This window comes from Oryctolagus cuniculus, chromosome 7, assembly GCF_964237555.1.
Source record: "Oryctolagus cuniculus chromosome 7, mOryCun1.1, whole genome shotgun sequence".
Classification (NCBI taxonomy): Eukaryota; Metazoa; Chordata; class Mammalia; order Lagomorpha; family Leporidae; genus Oryctolagus; species Oryctolagus cuniculus.
Genome location: NC_091438.1, coordinates 55,740,883 through 55,761,305, shown reverse-complemented (window position 1 = coordinate 55,761,305; position 20,423 = coordinate 55,740,883). Strand labels below are relative to the sequence as shown.

The 20,423-nt window shown below is 41.3% G+C and overlaps 1 protein-coding gene and 1 long non-coding RNA gene across 7 annotated transcripts in view; one reads left to right on the top strand and one right to left on the bottom strand.

The window, feature by feature from the left end:
- Positions 1-14: 14 nt before the first annotated feature.
- Positions 15-20,423, bottom strand: part of DENND2C (DENN domain containing 2C) — an 80,048-nt gene continuing 59,639 nt past the window's right edge. For 3 of the 6 annotated variants that reach the window (XM_008264627.4, XM_070077818.1, XM_051857365.2), the window contains exons 9-19: positions 19,130-19,239; positions 17,149-17,218; positions 16,485-16,562; positions 15,446-15,586; positions 14,832-14,980; positions 12,854-13,031; positions 10,064-10,105; positions 8,988-9,093; positions 5,384-5,623; positions 5,051-5,137; positions 15-3,397 (exon numbers count right to left, since the gene is read on the bottom strand). In XM_008264627.4, coding sequence (XP_008262849.1) covers positions 3,366-3,397; positions 5,051-5,137; positions 5,384-5,623; positions 8,988-9,093; positions 10,064-10,105; positions 12,854-13,031; positions 14,832-14,980; positions 15,446-15,586; positions 16,485-16,562; positions 17,149-17,218; positions 19,130-19,239 — 1,233 coding nt within the window. In that variant the 3' untranslated portion in view covers positions 15-3,365. The remainder of the gene's footprint in view (positions 3,398-5,050; positions 5,138-5,383; positions 5,624-8,987; positions 9,094-10,063; positions 10,106-12,853; positions 13,032-14,831; positions 14,981-15,445; positions 15,587-16,484; positions 16,563-17,148; positions 17,219-19,129; positions 19,240-20,423) is intronic. The other 3 variants (XM_002715749.5, XM_070077820.1, XM_070077819.1) reach the window with 1 other exon arrangement.
- LOC138850570 (uncharacterized) lies at positions 2,092-7,439 on the top strand. Its single transcript, XR_011390510.1, has 3 exons — positions 2,092-2,208; positions 6,472-6,600; positions 6,905-7,439. It is a non-coding gene; the product is annotated as an uncharacterized lncRNA (long non-coding RNA).

Genomic DNA, 20,423 nt, shown 5'->3' with positions numbered 1-20,423 from the left:
ACCCCCGACTTCCTGTTCTCGGTTTCCTGTATTTTGCCTGGGAGTGACAGAACTTCGGTTGAGTTGATACTTTTCGTTTCCTCCAGGATGCTGATACCCCGGGGAAGGGGAGCCCTTTAAAACGTTTGGCGGGAAAAAGCTTCAGATTTGGTAGGGAGAAACTGGTTTCCCACGTCCACTTGGTGTTCTAACCTTTCACCTTCTCCCGTTAAGCTTGTCTTTGTGCCAGGCCTTGTACGTCCTTGCTCTACAACCGTTATGCTTAGGTCTCGGCGCCTGAAAAAATCTTTGCGTTGGATAAGTGCAGTTCGTTCACAGCCCATTAGAAGTGGGCACAGTCTCCAATTAAAATTGGGAAGCTTTAGGGTCTGTGTAATTAAGCCTTAAACTGCCCCCAGGACGAGATTTGAAATAGTATACCACGCCCACCCTTAAAAAAAAACTTTTCATGTTTGTATAGGGTGTATACAAAATCCACAATCATTTTTTGCCTTTAGGACTTACTGGATAGAACAGTGCTCCTCGTCCCCGCCCCCTCCCCCCAACCCACCCAGGCTGCAGCAGGTACACCCGCTCTGCTACGTGGCTCCTAGGCTGAGCAGGCAAAACCAAATAAGATAGACTAGGACTGAATACCCTACCTGTGTGCAATCTAGACTCGGGCCTTGTCTGCCAACACCCGTGTCAAATATTGGCCACGGTTAAGCTGGTTTGTCTATGACCAATTCAGATTATCTTTTTAATTTAAACATTAGGCAAATGTGCTAGCCATAGGTTGAAGATCTTAAGCAATTTTATTTAAAATTCTCCAAGAAATCTGTGGGATTTTTTTTTCATTTTTTTATTCGTTAAAAGATCTGTAAACAACATTTTATACAAATCTTGAGCAATTTTTTTTACAAATATGTTCAGATTTCACAACACTTTACAAAAACAAAATACAACAGACATTAAGGATAGGAAGTGACCTTAGATTGCAGGGATAACCCATTCTTGAAACCAAGCTCACCTCACGGAGGGATAACCAGGATCCACCACAGTAAACCCCCTTAAACCCATTATATAAATATTTATTTATTTGAAAGGCCAAGTGAGAGAGACAGAGAGAGTGAGCAAGAGATACCTGGGCATGGGGGAAATGGATCTTCTATCCACTGGTTCATGCCCCAAATGTCCACAACTGCCAGATCTGGGCCAGGCTGAAGCCAGAAGCCAGGAACTCCATCCTGGTCTCTCACATGAATAGAGGGTCCAAGTACTTAGGTCATCTGCTGCTTTCCCAGACACATTAACAGGAAGCTGGATCAGAAGTGGAGCAACCAGGACTCCAACCAGCGCTCCAACATGGTATGCCAGCTTTGCAAGCAGTGGCTTAACTTGCTATGTCACAATGACAGCCCCATAGTCCATTTTATAAACAACCAGTTATTGTTCCCTCACAGTTGGTATATAAGAAAAGACCAAGCCGGCGCCGTGGCTCAATAGGCTAATCCTCCACCTTGCGGCGCCGGCACACCGGGTTCTAGTCCCGGTCGGGGCACCGGATTCTGTCCCGGTTGCCCCTCTTCCAGGCCAGCTCTCTGCTATGGCCAGGGAGTGCAGTGGAGGATGGCCCAGGTGCTTGGGCCCTGCACCCCATGGGAGACCAGGAAAAAGCACCTGGATCCTGGCTCCTGCCATCGGATCAGCGCGGTGCGCCGGCTGCAGCGGCGGCCATTGGAGGGTGAACCAACGGCAAGGGAAGACCTTTCTCTCTGTCTCTCTCTCTCACTGTCCACTCTGCCTATCAAAAAAATAAATAAAAAAAAAAAAAAAGAAAAGAAAAGACCAACTGGTGAGATATCCAGTAGGAGTCCCATGGGGGAGAGCTGCTTAATCAGTATTTTTTAGGAAGACACAGGCTCAGTTCTATTCCCTGGATCCACATCTGTAGGAATTACATTACATAGCACTCTTCTTAAATGGTATCTGATTCAGATTCATTTCTGCACACCTGAATGGGTTGTAATGACTACACAGTGCAAGTCCATAAACTGTATCACATTACAACTTACAAGTTTTGAAAGTTTGAATAAATATTTTCTATTCCAGTTAAAACCATCAGCAGAAGTTGAAGAAAACAAACTGATGCTTGCAGTAGTATTTATCAATGAAAACTGCACCATCACTGACAACCCTGTTTTCCAATCACCACTACTACTTTAGATGGTAAGGACCTGCATGATTAAGTGGGGTATGTTCAAGAAATGTTCATATTCTGAGTCCAATTTAATTACAGCAAACTTTACAACAATTCTAGATGAATCAAGAAAGTTTCATCTAGGCACCTGTAATTTAAATAAAATCCCTTATCCTCAAAGCTGACAGGTGGATCCAACAGACTTAATGGAAAACTTTTTAAATAACTGTGGTCCCATAGAGTTGAAATTTGCATCTAACCAACTTTCTCTGTAGTTACAAAATAAAATTCCTGGCTTCAATTCTGTATTTGTTGTACAACTTTGGAAAAGTTATCTAACTTCTTTGAATTCCAGTTTCTTCATTAGCAAAACAGAAATGCAATTATCTATCTTAAAAAGCTGATTTAAGGACTGAATAAAATGACATATATACATGTGCCACAGTGCAAGGTACATGGTACACACACGTAAAAAAAGACAGTTCCAATGTCCTTGAGAGGACATTCTCCTCTATTAGCTATAATTCCACAAAGTCCAATGTTGACATGTGAGGGGTAAGATACATAATGTGGAGGAGCTGCAACATGTCTGTTTTTATAGGGTAACAGTAACAGTGCTAACAGGGAGGGCTTCAGATAAGTCAGATTCCCCTTTCCAGAAATTAGATTTAAAAATGAAGCTACCTGATGAGTACATTTCCCAGCCCAGCTCAGACATGCTCTGGGTTGAAAGCTGCCATGATATTTCAATGATGAGAAGTGCATATGGCTAGTGTTCTCCACTTCTGTCCGGCTTCTGCAGGACCTTGAACTCAGCATCTCTCACTCTGCTCCTCTTGGGCTGTTTTTTAAATGCAATACCAAGAATCCTTTCCCTTGTAAAAGACAACTGCCTTCACAAACCAAACACAAAACACAGAACAAGCCCAAGAATCAATTAGAAAACAAAAGTCAAAACAAAAACACTGGTGGCAGAGTAAACAGAACATTGGTTCCAGACTATTCCCAACAATGCTCCAGTGATTACTACAGCAGCATCAGGACAGTCTCTGAGAGCATGACTTGTTCTTTATACTTTTAAATGTCAAGGATTTTGTAGAATACTTCAAGGGATCCTGACCCCTGGAAAAATATCTTCTTTGGCACTCTTTGTTCTATTTAGGATGGAGGCAGTCAATCAAAATTTTCATTTCTTCTGCAGAAATTTCATTTTACTTCCTAAAGGGAGAAAAAGATAATGTGAACTCAATTCATTTTTATTTATTGGATATTATTTCAGGCAAGGAATTAACAAACTAGTTATTCAGAAAAGCCCAAGATTTAAGCTGCCATCTCAAATTCAGTTGACAGTTTAACCACCAAAAACTCCAAATGTCTAATGGTAGAGGTACAAAAGAACCCAGACATTATCTAATCCAGTGGTTTTCAACGCCATTTGTAGGTTAAAAACCACCTGGTTTGCTCCTTAGAGATGTCCTGGATCCCAGATGAAAATATTTTTAAAGTGCCTTGAGGTTGATAATATGCACTCAGAATTGAGAACTACTGATCTAATGTAATTCCATTGTATAAAGATGAAATAATTTCCCAGGACATAATCAGTCCATTGTCCCTTAGTTAAGGACAGGACCTAATTAGGGGCATGTATTTAGAAACCAATATATTTATAGATATCACAGAATATATATTCTTCATTGTACTGAACTAGTCACACCAGTATTCTCATATATCATAATGGATAATTAATTGTAATTGAAAAATTATAAACATTGTGTTTCCTTATGAAGTACAAAAATAGAGATTTGCAAAAAATCCTTATTTTTGCCTCAGTTTCTCTACACATAGTATTAAATTATTTTTTATTCTCTTCTTTATTTTGAAATGGCGAACGAGAACATAAGCTCCTACCCATTCATTTCCCCTGCAAATGCCTGCAATGGCCAGGGCTGGGCTGGGCCAAAGCTGGGAACTCAATCCAGGTCTTCCATGTGGGTGGCAGGAACCCAATCACTGAGCCATCATCACTGCCTCCCAGAGCCTATATTACCATGAAGCTGGAGTGAGGAGCTGGAGCTGGTTACCAAACCCAGGCACTCTCAGGTAGGACATGGAAGTCTTAACTGGCGTCTTAACTGCCAGACCAAATACCTGTCTCTAAAGGAGATACATTTTAAAAATTAATATTTCTTTATTCATTTAATTAATATACACATTGATCAGGAAGGCAGAGACACAGAATTCTCTATCCACTGGCTTTCTCCGCAGATGTCTGTAACAGCTGGGGCTGGGCTAGGCAGAAGCCAGGAACTGGGAACTCAATCCAGATAGGGACCCAACTACTTGAGCCACCACCTGATGCCTTCCACAATGCACATTATCAGGAAGCTGGAATTGGGAGTGGAGCTGGGACTCAAACCCAGGCCCCTGATATGGAACGAGGGCATCCTAAGCATTGTCTCAACTGCTTTGCTAAGCACTCGCCCTGAGAAGACATTGTTAATCTGGATTCTGTGGATAGGCTTCAGGGGAGGTCCCTGAGTGCCCTAAAATTACATGCAAAGTTTATTTGTATGGCATAAATACATTTTTCTAGAGAAAAGCACCATGGCTGTTATAAGACTCTCCAAGGAACATGACCTAGAAAAGATGAATAATCATGATTTGTAAACTTCTATCATGAAGGGATAATCACAGAGCTTCGTTTAAGGAAAACAGCCCCACAGACCATTCTGATAGGGAACCCCAAGCTCTATAAAAGAGACTTAGGTACGAGGGTTGTGGTTTCTGGTCAGCCTAGTTGAGGTTCTACTGGTGGTCTACTTACAGAGTCTGTGTGATACACTTCTCTAGCAGGAAAACACAGCAACTTACCAAGACTTCGCAAAATTTTGTTCATTCCACTGGGCTCAGACTCAGGCAGTGTTTCCAAATACTGATGGGCCCGGACCTCAAACAAACCTAGGAGGAAAACTTGCTGATGAAACTATTCAAAACCCAAGATGAAATCAATTACATTAAACTGTTCTCATTACCAATATATTACTTCTATGGCTAAGCAATATTACAAAATAAATAGTTCCCATAATAAACAACTCAGATTTTGAGGCCTTGAAGCTTTAAACTATTTTTTTTGTTTGTTTCTACTATTTTCAATCATTTCAAGAACTCACCAAATAAAGGGAGTACTTTATGATGGAAACTGACCTTTAACCCCAGTTTTCCGAAGCTCTCGGTCCTGGATGAATCCTGCAAACATCTGAGTCTCCATGAAGAGATCCAGGAAGTGGCGTACACTTCGAGAGGTGTGGGACTTACGGAATGGCTCCCTTTGGAATACACGTTCCCCCTGCTCAGTGACAGTCATGTTCAAAGAATAATGTCCCACTAGCTCCACAAAAAACCTGACAAATGCTTCTGATACCAGACAGTTGAGTGTCACATCTGCTAGAAAATGAAAGAAAGAAAACAGCCTCTAAGATTTGTGTATCTATGAACACCAGCTTTGGTTATGGAAGTTACAGATTTTTAAAGACGGAGAATAAATCCGGGAATGTTCATTTTAGGCTTCCTTGTACTATCCATGACCAACAAAAAACATTTTCTTCCCACACTTATTCCTATTTAAATCTTGTGGCCCTGGTAACACATCGGTGATGTCACCAGAACTGCTATTTCAAAAGCCCCCAGGAAGAACCAGCCACATTTAATCTGCTTTTCTATTTTTATCTTCCTGTGTGCTCCACACTGCATTCGTGCTGATGGCCTACTCATTTCTCTCCTACAAGTATGTGGGCTCCTAATTTCCTGATTCCTTTCCTTCATGACTGAGCATTTCTCTGGCACCGTCCTCCCCTAGAGCATGGTCCTCAGATGACTTTTAGTCAACATTCCCTCCCTTAACGAGCTAACTGGCACAGAGGAAGAGCTCCTCACGTTGATAACTTCCAACCTCAGTTCTCTAGCCCTGGTATTTCACCCTCTATACTTTCAGACTGCCCATAAGTGACTGTGATTTGGCTGTCCCATTAGTACCTACATTCCATTTGTCTAAAACTCACCATGTCAGGCCCCAGTTGGAACCTGGTAAACTATAAATCAATTAAATAAATAAAACATCTCTAAAACCTAATTTATTATATTCCTTACCAAATCAGATTCCCTCTGAACTTTCCCATTTCATATCACACATTATTATTCTATAAAAGTAAAAAATTGTAGCAGGTACTATAAGGTACTTTTGTAAACATACAAATAATAAATCCAGTGAGGTAGGTATTATTTTTCTTTTACAGCTCAGTAAACTGAGGCTCCAAATGATCAAAGAAGTTCATCAGGATCATCTCATCTCATAAATGGATATGCTGGACTCCCAAGTCAAGTGGTTGCTAACTGATACAACAGACCAGGGTACTGCCTTTCAGGTACTAGGATCAAACCTCAGATTCCACTAAACTCCTCCTTTTCCTGCCATATGCAAACAGTCTTCTCCTTCTGCTCCTTCACAAGTCTCTTTTCCACGGGTTCCACCCTGGATCAGGAATCAGGGACCTAGGCTGGGTCAGAGTTCTATCATACAGCAGCTATGGAGCAGGGGGTGGCTTACTTCACCTCTTTCGGCCTTTCCATAACTGTGTAGTGAGGGGCAGCTGATTAGGTGATTTCTAAGGTCTCTCCTGCATTACATTCTGATTTGAATCTAGGTTTCTGTTGTATTTTGTCCAACAGACTTTCTTCTCATCTCTCTCCTGCAATGAAGAACTGATGGTCCGTCACTGCATGCGTCATCATTACTTCCGTCCCACTCTCCCATCCCACCCAGTCACTCACTGCCCCATTCTCCTCCACTTTGCAGCAAAATTCCTTCTAAGAGTTCTCTATACCACTCATATCTACTTTATCGCATCTCTGTCTTTTAATAATTGTTTTTCTGGGGCCAATGCTGTGGTGTAGCGGGTAGAGCCGCTGCCTGCAGCGCCGGCATCCCTTATGGGCGCTGGTTAGAGTCCCAGCTGCTCCACTTCAATCCAACTCTCTGCTATGGCCTGGGAAAGCAGAAGAAGATGGCCCAAGTCCTTGGGCCCCTGCACCCACGTGGGAAACCTAGAAGAAGCTCCTGGCTCCTGGCTTCCAATCGGTGTAGCTCTGGCCGTTGTGGCCAAATGGAGAGTGAACCAGCAGATGGAAGATCTCTCTCTTTCTGCCTCTCCTTCTCTCTCTGGTAACTCTGACTTTCAAATAAATAAATAAATCTTTTAAAAAATTTTTTTTCTGTAAATTCCATTCTTCATTACTGTTACATATTCTTTTACACGTATGAATATGTTACAAGGTTAACAGTGAAATGAATATCCAGCCATTTACCACAAAGCTTAGAAACTGACTGTGACTGGTATTTTGGAATTCCCTATGTTATTTCATCTCAACAGTACTCTAATTCTACTCTCCAACAGAGAACCTGGAATTCTATATTTATCATTTCCTTGCTTTACATTACAGTTTCAGTATACACACATGCAACTCCAACAACATACTGCTAGGTTTTGTGTCTTTGAACATTATATAAAAGATCATGTTGCAGCCTGGCATTGTGACATGTTAAACCGGCATCCCACATGGGTACAGTTCATGTCCCAGGTGCTCCACTCCCAATCCAGCTCCCTGCTAATGCATCTGTGAAACAGCTGAAGATGGCCCAAGTCCTGGGGCCCCTGCACCCACATGGGAGACCCAGAAGCAGCTTCTGGCCTGGCCCAGTCCTGGCTGTTGTGGCCATTTGGGGAGAGAACCAGTGGTTGGAAGCTTGTGCTCTCTCTCTCTCTCTTTTAAGATTTATTTATTTATTTGAAAGTCAGAGTTACACAGAGAGAGAAGGAAAGGCAGACAGAGAGAGGTCTTCTATCTGCTGGTTCACTCCCTAAATGGCCACAACAGCCGGAAGTGAACCGATCTGAAGCCAGGAGTCAGGAGCTTCCTCCAAGTGCTTGGGCCATCTTCCACTGTTTTCCCAGGCCATAGCAGACAGCTGGATTGGAAGTGGAGCAGCCAGGACTCAAACCAGCGCCCATATAGGATGCTGGCACTGCAGGTGGCAGCTTTACCTGCTAAGCCACAGTGCTGGCCCCTCTCTCTATCTCTCTTCCTCTCCCTCTCTTGTTGTAACTCTGTCTTTCAAATAAATAAATAAATATTTCAAAAAAAGATTATTTTCTGTGGCAACTTTTATTTTTAAAGTTTCAAATTATTTTTAAATAATAATATATTTTTAAAATTATTTGAGAGGCAGAGGAAAGGATAGAGAGAGAGATAGAGAGAGAGAAACAGAGAGAGAGAGAATGAGCATCACTCTTCCCACCCCTTACCCCAATCCACTAGTTCACTCATCAAATGCCTGCAATCACTGAGGATGGGCCAGACCAAGGCTGGGAGCTGTGAATTCAATCCAGGCTTTCTGTATGAGTGGCAGGAATCCAATTATTTAAGCCATCACTACTGCCTCTTCAGAATGCTGAAGTTAGGAGCCAGGAATCAATTTCAAGCAATCCAATGGACCATCTTCTGCTGCTTTCCCAGGCACATTATCAGTGAGCTGGATCAGAAGTGGAGCAGCCAGGACTCAAACCAGTGCCCATATGGGATGCCAGTGATGCAGGCAGAGGCTTAACCCACTATGCCAAAGGGTCAGCCCCAAGGAAGCTGATTTTCAAGGTGTATGCAGTCTAAACCACTTTTTAAAAACAGATTTTAGCAGAGCACTGGGCAGTCAGTAAATATTTACAGCAATAACCTTAAACTTTTGGCCCATTTGTACCTTGTGAAAAGTTCCGCTCCTGAGCTAAGATTTCATTTCGTTCTTCCAAAATTTGCATCAGGGCAGCCTGAAGTTTAGATGGTAGAATTTCATCCTCATCAGATACCTTAAGGGAAAAAAAGCTGACATTTTGTATGGGCTCTAAGGGAGAAAATCTCAAGTATGTACTAGTTAGGTTCCCAAAATTCCACACATGACATTGTATATATTTTGGCTAAAGAGTCAGGTTGAAGTATCCTAACTTCCCCTACATGGAATAGATCCATGTTGTTTATAGTATATATATATTTAACTATACTTAAAAACATATGTAGTTTAGAAAATTTTCTGGCACTTTCCCAACGAGTATCTCTCATCTATAAGTCTTATGCTACACTGCAAAGATTACCTCTAAACAAAGGGTGTTTGAAATGTGATGATCTAATTAGACGTCTGAAAAAAGGCAAAGTCCTGGGAAACTTTTCACCCTGGGTCAGTGCTTACAAATCTATACACGGTCTACATGCAGAGGACTGCTCTAAAAGGACTTTACTAATAACTCTTCCTTATGACTTCAATGTGCAGAAGGAACAACTTATTTTTTGTTCACTGTTTCTTGTACAAATTTTTATAAACTTTTAATATATCTTCATGCATACTTCTACTCTCCCCCACACAGACATACGCCCCATTACATGATTAAGGCCTCAAGGCTTATACTATGTCTTAGTCATCTTTAGATTCCGACTTCCTACCAGAATATCTAGAAATAATTGGTGCTTAATAAATGCTTTTAGACTCAATTGAATTAGAAGTCTACCAGGTCAACCCATCTGGAATTGAAGGGAGGATTACTTCTTTTGAGAATGACACTTATCTCTTTCCTCCTTCCTTCTTTGGATTAAGCAGCTATAAACCTAAGCCAAAATTTTCAGGTCCATCTTGTATGAGTAGCCACAGTGTCAACTCAGGTAAGTGTAGAACCTACAAGCCTCACCTGAGTCATCTTCTCTAAGTACTTTCACATATTTTCTGTCCAATTATCAACACAGACTTTTCTCCTCAAACGTTATGTAATCACCTCTTTTGTCACTCACCTCCTGTAAGAACTTGTCTGCACAGAGATCAACTATCAGCACCTATGGAACAAAGGAGACAAGCAGGTTCAACCAGAGACACTCACAAACAAACACATTAGGCACTGCTGGATCAGGAAGAATGCTTTGATTCTTTCAGCAATGGGAACAAAATCAACTCAAAGTTGTACCCTATCTTAAAAGTTAACCCATCAACACAACAAGTTGCATGTTTAAAAAAAGATAGTATATACACCAATAGATTAAAAAAGACTAAAAAATATAGACAAAATGCACTTTGTGGACTTTATTTTGGAAGTGATTCAAACAATTAAAAACTTGTAACACAACTGGATATCTGAACACCAAATTTTGCTGACAGTAAGTAATCATTATGTTTTTTAGTGATGGTGGTTTTATATTTACATTTGAAAATGCCCTTACATTGTTATAAACATTCATATCGCAATATTTAGAGGTACAGGTAAAGATTAGCCATAATGTGATAAGTACTGAAGTAGGATGACTGGCACACAAGGATACATTTGATGTTTCTTTTCTTTTTTTTTTTTTTTTAAGATTTCCTAATCTTCCATTCTTCTTTTACAACTTTTTTTTTTGACAAGCAGAGTTAGACAGTGAGAAAGAGAGAGACAGAGAGAAAGGTCTTCCTTCTATGGTTCACCCCCCAAAATGGCCGCTACGGCCAGTGCGCTGCACCGCTCCGAGGCCAGGAGCCAGGTGCTTCCTCTTGGTCTCCCAGGCGGTGCAGGGTCCAAGCACTCGGGCCATCCTCCACTGCCTTCCTGGGCCAAAGCAAAGAGCTGGACTGGAAGAGGAGCAGCTGAGACAGAATCTGGCGCCCCAACCGGGACTAGAACCCGGGGTGCTGGCATTGCAGGCGGAGGATTAGCCTAGTGAGCCATGGCCCTGGCCTACAATTTTTTTTTTAAAGATTCATTTATTTATTTATTTGAAAGACAGAGTTACACAGAGAGGAGAAGCAAAGAGAGAGAGAGAGGGAAGAGGTCTTCCATCTGATGGTTCGCTCCCCAGTTGGCCGCAATGGCTGGAGCTGCGCCGATCCAAAGCCAGGAGCCAGGCACTTCCTCCAGGTCTCCCATGCAGGTACAGGGGCCCAAGGATTTGGACCATCTTTGACTGCTTTCCCAGGCCATAGCAGAGAGCTGGATGGGAAGTGGAGCGGCCGGGTCTTGAACCGGCGCCCATATGAGATGCCGGTGCTACAGGCCAGGGTGTTAACCCACTGCACCACAGCGCCAGCCCCTATTTATTTTCCTATGTTGAAATTTTCCACAATAAAAAGTTTTTTTAAAAAGTTAACACAGCAGAGTAGTGGGAATGAACAATCTTTCCAATAAGTGGTACTTGCACAGGTGGCTATAAGTACAAAAAAAGAAATGAAATTATCTCACACACACACAAAAAATCAAGTCCCAGGTGGATTTAGAGACAAAAGGAAAAGGAAAAATAATATAGCGGTTAACGTAGGAGGACAGTTTCATTAACAAAAACTTAAGCAGCTCACAGGTAAACAACAGACACAAAGAAAAAGGCTGATAATTTTAATCTCATTACAATTAAGAAATTCTATACATTAAAAAACCCCACTTTGGAAAATGAAAATGCAAGTCATTTACAAAATGGCTGCTAACTAGATTATAAAATGTCAGCTTACAAATCATTAAGAGGGTGGAGAAGGCATTGTGATGCAGTGGGATAAGGCACTGACTGCAATGCTGTAGGTATCCCATTTCAGGCTACCTGTTCACATCCTGGCTGTTCTGCTTCCAGCACTGTTGGAGGGAGCTGAAATGGGCACAACTGCTTTGGAAAACAGACTGGCTTGACTTGAAGATAGGCTTACCCTATGACTCAGCAATTCAATGTACAAGTATATACCATAAAACCATATGCATATATGTACCAAGGATCATGTATTAGAGTATTTATGGAAGCATTATTCATAATAACCCCAAGCTGGAAATAACCAACTCAAATACTCATCAACAATATAAGAAATATAAGAAATATAAGAAAACTGTGGTACTTTCACAATGCAATATCAAACAAAACTAGAATGATCCAACTACTGTTAAACTCATCAATATGGGATTAATATTACAGACATAAAGTTGAGCAAAATAGGCTTGACCAAAAAATACACACACACACACACACACAGTCCATTTATATTAAGTTTACTACCAGACAAAACTGAATTAATGTTGTTTAGGGAAGAATGCCCACATGTTAATAAAGAAAAACAAATAGATGAATATCCTAAATATCAAGACAGAGGTTACCTTTTGTGGAATATGGAGGAGGAAGCAGAGATTAGAAAAAGGCATGGTAGGGACTTCAACCATGCTGTACAATGCTTCTACATTGCTGTAGTGTTTTTACCCCATTTCCTTGCTTGTTGTGTAACTGTTCATTTTGTCATAATTTACCTTTGTGTACATTTTGTTTGGGGCACTTTTCAACATGTGTGCTATATTTGAAACAATTTTTTAAGTGAATCCAGAGTTTTTATATTTGACTTAAAAAAAAATGGACCTACCCTTCAGCATAACACAAGAGTGAGTCCATGGTTCACTACCATAAATAAGACAGAACTTTGGATTTGTGTGTAGCATAGTTTTTCTCACTTAAAAATACCAAAAATATGACTGCATAATATATTAATTATAATAATATCAGCATTCACTTAAAAATTCCACCACTCATAAAAGACCACTTATTTTTAGTTTTCAGTGTTCCAATATTTTAGCATTTCTTCCATCTCACCTCTTCAATGGGTAGGTCCTGGAGCTGTGGTAAGGAGCAAGATAGGATTCCAATAAGGAATGGGGTAGGTGAGCAGACAATGTCGATCATAGATGCTGGTAGGACTGGGATGTAGGTGTGCTGCCAGGTGAATGGATACAGCGTGGCTACCACAGCATGGCCACATTTTGACAGGGTGCTAGCCAGGGAAGAAAGCAAACAGTGTCACATACAGAACAGAATATGGAAGGTGTTTCAGATAATACATTACAGAATTAGAGCAGTCTCCCCTTCACTGAGAATCTTATGTTCAAAGTCCCCCAGTAGATGCCTGAAATTGTAGATAGTATCAAACCCTATATATTTGTTCATGTTTTTTTCTATACATACCTATGAGCAAGTTTATTTTATAAATTAGTAAGATATTAACAACCAATAATAGAATAATCTTAAAAACACCATAATAAAAGTTATTTGAAATATACAAATTTGTTTTTAGAATTTTCTGTGTAATATTTTTGGAATATAGTTGACCAGAGGCAATTAGAACTGCAGAAAGCAAAATCTGAGGTAAGAGGGGACTGCTGTACAACCTGATGCTGGTTAGGGATCGGAGGTGACAACTATATGAATATCCATTAATTTCTAATATTTTACTTTACTGAAAATGGGTTTTTTCTTTTCTTAAAGATTTATTTTATTTATTTGAAAGACAGAGTGACAGAGAGGTTCACTCCTCTAATGGCTATACTGGTCCTAGAGGAAGCCCTGAGTCAAGAGCTTCATTTGGGTCTCCCACATGGGTGGCAGGGACTCAAGTATTTGGGCCATTTTCTACTGATTTCCCACATAAGTAGGGAGCTGGACTGGAAGCAGAGTAGCGAGTAGCCAAGACTTGAACTGCTGCTCTGATATGGGATGCTGGTGTCACAAATGGCAGCTTAACTGGCTGTGCCACGTTGCTCCTTTTTACTGAAAATATTCAATATCCAGCTCTTCATTAAAATTTATCATGCCAAAAATTAGCATGTATTCAGAAAAGCAATACCCATCTTTAATAACAACTTAAGCAAAAATGTATTTAGAAAGAAAATCTTGGGAAGGCATTTGGCACAGCAGGTAAGATGACACTTGCCACTGGAATGCCTGTATCCCACATCAGAGACCTAGGTTTGAGTTCTGGTTCCACTCCTCATTCGAGCTTCCTGCTGATGGGTACCCTGGGAGAGGAGCAAATAATGGCTCAAGTAGCTGGGTCTCCCCTATCCATGTGGGAAAACTAAACTGCCTTCCTGGCTCCTGGTGTGGGCCTTGCTCAGTCCTACCTGTTATGGGCCTTTGGGGAGTAAACTGGTAGATGAGCAATCTCTCTTTATATCTCTGTGTGCCTTTCAAATAAATAAATGAAAATGTTTAAAAAGAAAATTCATTACAATCCAAAGAAGTCATTGTTACAGTCTAATGCAGATGGCTTCTTGATTATTTACGATTCAGAATTACCCATGTTACTGCAGCATTACAGGTAATTGAGAGATCAGACTAAGCTTACATTTTTTAAAAATATGCCCAAATTTTTTTTTAAAGATTTTTGTATTTGTTTATTTGAAAGTCAGAGTTACACAGAGAAGGAAAGGCAGAGAGAGAGAGAGAGAGAGAGAGAGAGAGAGGGAGGTCCTCCATCCAATGGTTCACTGCCCAATTGGCCGCAATATCCAGAGCTGCACCGATCCGAAGCCAGGAGTCAAGAGCCTCCCCCGGGTCTTCCATGTGGGTGCAGGGGCCCAAGGACATGGGCCATCCTCCACTGCTTTTCCTGGGCCATAGCAGAGAGCTGGATGGGAAGTGGAGCAGCTGGGACCTGAACCAGCACCCACATGGGATGCTGGCGCTTCAGGCCTGGGCGTTAACCCACTGCACCACAGCGCTGGTCCCAAAATATGCCCAAATTTTAAAATATGCCACTAGTATGAAATGATATATTTCACTTGTTTAATCTTACCTTAGGCTGTTGGCAACAAAGATAACCCTCCGCTCTAAAAGGAGAGAGGCACAGACCCGGATGAGATGACATACACTCAGGCACTTAAAGAGGCATTCAAAATCGACATGCTCCAGTCGGGAGTCTAGTGGTCGGCAGAGTTCAATAGACTGAAATGTAAGAATTTTAATCAGGGGTGCTGATGTTGGAAAACAATTTCTAATGACTGATAACACTAATGGATCCTGTGTCATTCTCTTACAAGTTATTAACTGTTACAAGTTAAGAGTCTACTATAAAGAGTCTGTAAAGTCGTTTATACTAATCCTTCTATAAACTTCTGGCTCTTTATTCTATCTGACAAAAAATATGTATAATCTTCATTTATCACATTGAAATTGTCACTACAAAGAGGCTCAATCCACATATGGTAGAAAATCTGAGTTTTTAACCCAGGATCAATTACATATCTTGCAAACCAATTGGATATTTCTCCAGTGTTTTATGGAAATAAAACATTCTTCACAGTTTATGGAAAAGGGACAACTATGCCATTAAACTTTTGGAAACTCTGCCTAACAGAATAAGACCTGCTTTTTAGTGGCTAACACACTTTGTAAAATGAATTAACTTACCCCATCTCCAGCCCCAGGGAGGTAGCTCTTAACTGTGATGGTGCGTCCAGGGGCTGGGAAAGGAGCTTCCATGACACTTCGCATGAATGGGTAAACAAGCGCTGGAGACATTTCTCTTCTCTTCTCGACTTCATCCAGAATCTACACACAGAAGATCTTTTATTAAGGGTTCAGTTAAAAACTATAAAAGAATCCTATTACAGGAACTACCAACCTTGATGTATAAGCTTGAACATGACACTAAAAGGATTTAAAAGATAAGCTTCTGCAACCAACACAAGTTCATTAAAGCATTATATCTCTTGGGGTATCTACACCATCAAGAAAAATTATTAACATATTTCTACTTTAGGGCTGGTGTTGTGGTTAAGTCGGTTAAGCCACACTTGTAATGCTGGCATCCATATCAGAGTACTGGCTTGAGTTCTGCTGCTGCACATCTGATCCAGGTCCTTAAAGTACCTGGGAAAGCAGCAGAAGATGGCCCAAGTGCTTGGGCCCCTGCATCCACATGGGAGACCAGGATGAAGTACTTGGCTTCCGGCTTTGGCCTGATTCAAACCTGGCTGCTGTGGCCCTTTGAGGAGTGAACCAGTGGATGAAAAATCTCTCTTTTTTTGTCTGTCATTCTGTCTTTCAAATAAATAAATACAAAAATCTTTAAAAAAGTCAACTTTGTTGTAGAGGAAGAGTCCTTTTCCATTTCACTAAACAAAGGCAAAGAAGGTGACACTGACAATGATACTCTGCAATGTGAGGTCTAGGAAAGATAGGAGCCAAGATACGCTTCTGGTTGTGTTCTCCCTTAAGCCAGGAGTTTTAGCAAAACAAAATGAGAATGATGAAGCAACAGCATCTGGATTAAAGATCTATATTTAGGCCTTTATAACTATAGTTCTTAATCTGCCAGTGGGCACCTTTCTAAAGTAATATGTTAAAGTCTGTGGCACTCAACATTGCTCACTGAAGTCATCAGCAACAAAAATTCCTCCAGGCTCAGAAGGTACAGCACTTTTCATATAGCCTATTCTCCACTCACCTTTGAGAAAAGATTGAAGCAGCCAAGGCGACTGACCATGCAGTAAACCTCAGGGAGTCGCTTTCCTTTTCCTTCTGGCTAAAAGGAAAACCCAACACAAAACATGAAACAGCACAAGTTTCTGCTAATCTGGACTATTAATGTTCTTTAGTATATAGAGCAGGAACCAAGGCTATCCTTCTCAATTAATAATGAAAGATGGGAAAAGTGATAAAACTGATAGCATGATCTATTCAAGTTCTGGCTGTCTCACTTCCGACCCAGCTCCCTGCTAATGCACTTGGGAAAGCAGCAGAAGACGACCCAAGTACCTGGGCCCCTGCCACTCTTGTGGGAGACCCAGATGGAGTTCTAGGCTCCTGGCTTCAGCCCTGGCTGTTGTGGCCATTTGCAGAGTGAACCAGTGAATGGAGGATCTCTCTAACTCTGCCTTAAAAAAAAACAAAAACAAAAACAAAAAACAAACAAACAAAAAAACAAGCAAGCAAATTGGAATACTCTATGGTTAACCCCCATCTAGTTCTTGCTGTTTAAAGCTAACATAGCTTCTTTAACACAGAGATCACTGAGTAGCCCTCAAATTCAGAGGCTTAGATAGTATTTCTGAAGTTCTTTGTCTAACTTAATTCTTTTACCAACTTTGTAGCACAAGTCTGGTACTTACCAAGAGCTTCTTACAGTAACCAAACCATCGACTCCCATCTTCACCAGTCAAGACAAAGGAGAATGTCTCACTGAAAGAATTTCCAATAGTTATTTTGAGAACAACCACTTATGATATTCCTCATGAAAAAAAAGTTGAAAATTAAGGTCCAACAGAAGTCAATTTGTGATAGAAGAGAAGGTGTTTATATATTTATTCCAAGTCACATTCCTGCTCAGGAATATCTAGCCCTTGAGAGTATCTTGCCTTGTACTGGAGTGAGGGAATATGTAAGGAATAAACTAGAAATCCCACTGCCTCCTTACTTTTTTATCCATCCACTCTAGCTATTAATCAAGCCTATCTTTCTCCTGCTGAATTCTAATTTAATCAAACAAATAAGTAAGCTATAAAGAACTTTGATGTTTGATGTTTCCCTTCCAAATTCTTTATTTAGTTATAGGAGACCGTATGGAACAATGATAGGCAAAGATTGTATCCTTAACACATAAAAATCAATAGGGGGGTCGGCCCTCTGGGGTAGTGGTAAAGCTGCCACCTGCAGTACCAGCATCCCATATGGACACCAGTTCGAGTCCTGGCTGCTCTACTTCCAATCCAGCTTTCTGCTATGGCCTGAGAAAGCAGTAGAAGATGGCCCAAGTCCTTAGGTCCCTGCACCCACGTGGGAGACCTGGAAGAAGCTCCTGGCTCCTGGCTCCTGGTTTTGGATCAGTGCAGCTCCAGCTGTTGCAGACAACTGGGAAGAAAACCAGTGGATGAAAGACCTTTCTCTCTCTCTGCCTCTGCTTCTCTCTCTGTGTAACTCTGACTTTCAAATAAATAAATCTTTTTTTTAATCAATATGAAGAATGTCAATTGATTAGAAACATGGGCAAAATATATAAAAAGATAGTTACTAAAAAAACTAAAAATACCTAAGAAAAAAATGTATTAATCTAAGAAATCCATATCGAATAACATACATATACACATATATATATGATCAAAGGTAAGATTGGAAGGGAATATATGAAAATATTTACAGTGATTATCTCTATGTAACCAGATTGCCAATGATTTTTAATTTCTGCTTTTTATTTACTCTTCTATGTTTTCTAAATATTCTAAAATTAACATGCAGAACTTACTGGGGAGACAAGCCAACCAGGGAGCTTCCAGGCCAGTATGAAAGAAATGCCTACGTAGTTAGCAGGGCCACTGACAACACAGGTACATCACCATCGATGGCTGAGATGAGAGTGGCGATCAGGCCAAACTGTTCATGAGAGAGAGCAGCTTGGTCTGGAGGCAACAGGAGGCTTAAAGGCAGAGCTGCTCAGGCAACAGCTGAGCTGGCACCCAGCGGGCCAGCAGCATGTGATACAGTTCACCTAATCAAGCTGGTTCAGCCTAAATAGCTTTAAAAATAATTACAGCATTGAACAAAGAAGTTATCTATTTATAAGCATGATTCAGAGAAATGATGTTTTATTAACTAGAAATGGTAATTTCCTGTAGATATCTGGAAGAAATTCTTCAACACCTCCCTTCTCAATATACCTACAGCTCCCCAACTGAAACCGCCTTTCGTCCAAATCCCACAGGGGAACACACATGGGGCTGTGGCTTCCTCCATCACCTTAAGGAACTAGTGGAAGACACTGCTCTGTTTTGTCTCTGTTTCTCGGTAGAGTCCCAAAGTCCAGGTCTTTTTTTTTTTTTTCTTTTCCATCCACGTGGGGGCAGTTCTAGTTGAAAGAACTATTTTTTCTGCAGACCCGGCAAACTGAAGAGACTGTCAGATTTCCCTCTGACAATGAAAGTATTGTGTTTTCTGAGTCCCACATAGGAAGTGCTCTAATTTTGTTTCTTCTTTCCTCCCACTGCATCTTTAACCTGCCACAGCGTAGCTTCATCTCAGCTCTGCCCATTTCTCAAATACCCTGATTCTATTTTGGTGGTTCCAAGAAAGAGAAATCAGAAAAAGTAGTCCCTTTACCTCTTGAGTTCTGAGGTTGGCACCCAGTCCTTTGAATCAGGAAAACAGAATTTTGGGATAACTTTGAGCCTCTCTTCAGTGTCTCTGGATTGCTTATAGCCATGATCACCCTGAAAAAGAAAACATTGCAGATGCTGTTATTCTGTGTAAGTGGAGAAGAGAAGGAAAAAGCCTGGCCTGGGCTCAAGAAAAGAGGTCTCTGCTAAGCCTGAGCAGATGTCTCAGAGTGGCTTCGTGCTGCTCAACAAAACAGGCGGCCAGGATAGAAAATTACCCAGGATGCACGAGGATTGCTTCTAAGAAAAAGCAGCCTAGGCCGGCGCCGCGGCTCACTAGGCTAATCCTCCGCCTTGCAGCGCCGGCACACCAGGTTCTAGTCCCGGTAGGGGCGCCGGATTCTGTCCCGGTTGCCCCTCTTCCAGGCCAGCTCTCTGCTGTGGCCAGGGAGTGCAGTGGAGGATGGCCCAAGTGCTTGGGCCCTGCACCCCATGGGAGACCAGGATAAGTACCTGGCTCCTGCCATCGGATCAGCGCGGTGCGCTTGCCGCAGTGGCCATTGGAGGGTGAACCAACGGCAAAGGAAGACCTTTCTCTCTGTCTCTCTCTCTCACTATCCACTCTGCCTGTCAAAATAAATAAATAAATAAATAAATAAATAAATAAATAAAAAGAAAAAGCAGCCTACTGTTACTCAGACAGGGCACCTGTGGAGATCCTGTAATATAGTGTAGGAGAGATGACTGAAAAGTTTCTTTCTTTCTTTTTTTTAAAGATTTATTTATTTATTTGAAAGTGAGAGAGATAGTTACAAAGAGAGAGGAGAGGCAGAAAGAGAGAGTTCTTCCATCTGCTGGTTCACTCTCCATTTGGCCACAATGGCCAGAGCTGCACCAATTGGAAGCCAGGAGCCAGGAGATTCTTCTGGGTCTCCCACACGGGTGCAGGGGCCCAAGGACTTGGGCCTTCTTCTACTGTTTGCCCAGGCCATAGCAGAAAGCTGGACGGGAAGTGGAGCAGCCAGGACCTGAACTGGCGCCCACATGGGATGCTGGCACTGCAGGCGGCAGCTATAGCTGCTACGCCGCATCACCGGCCCCTGAAAAGAGTATCTAATCTAGCACTCACACACAGTAGGAAACCAGTACCAGTATTTTTATCACTTATGGGACATAAGATAAATAAAAAATACATTCTACAATACAGTCACAGCAGAAAACTAGTCAGCTCAAGACATTCTCTGATAATCAAAGATACTTTGAACAGGTAGATGAATATTTAGAAATATCCTATTTTT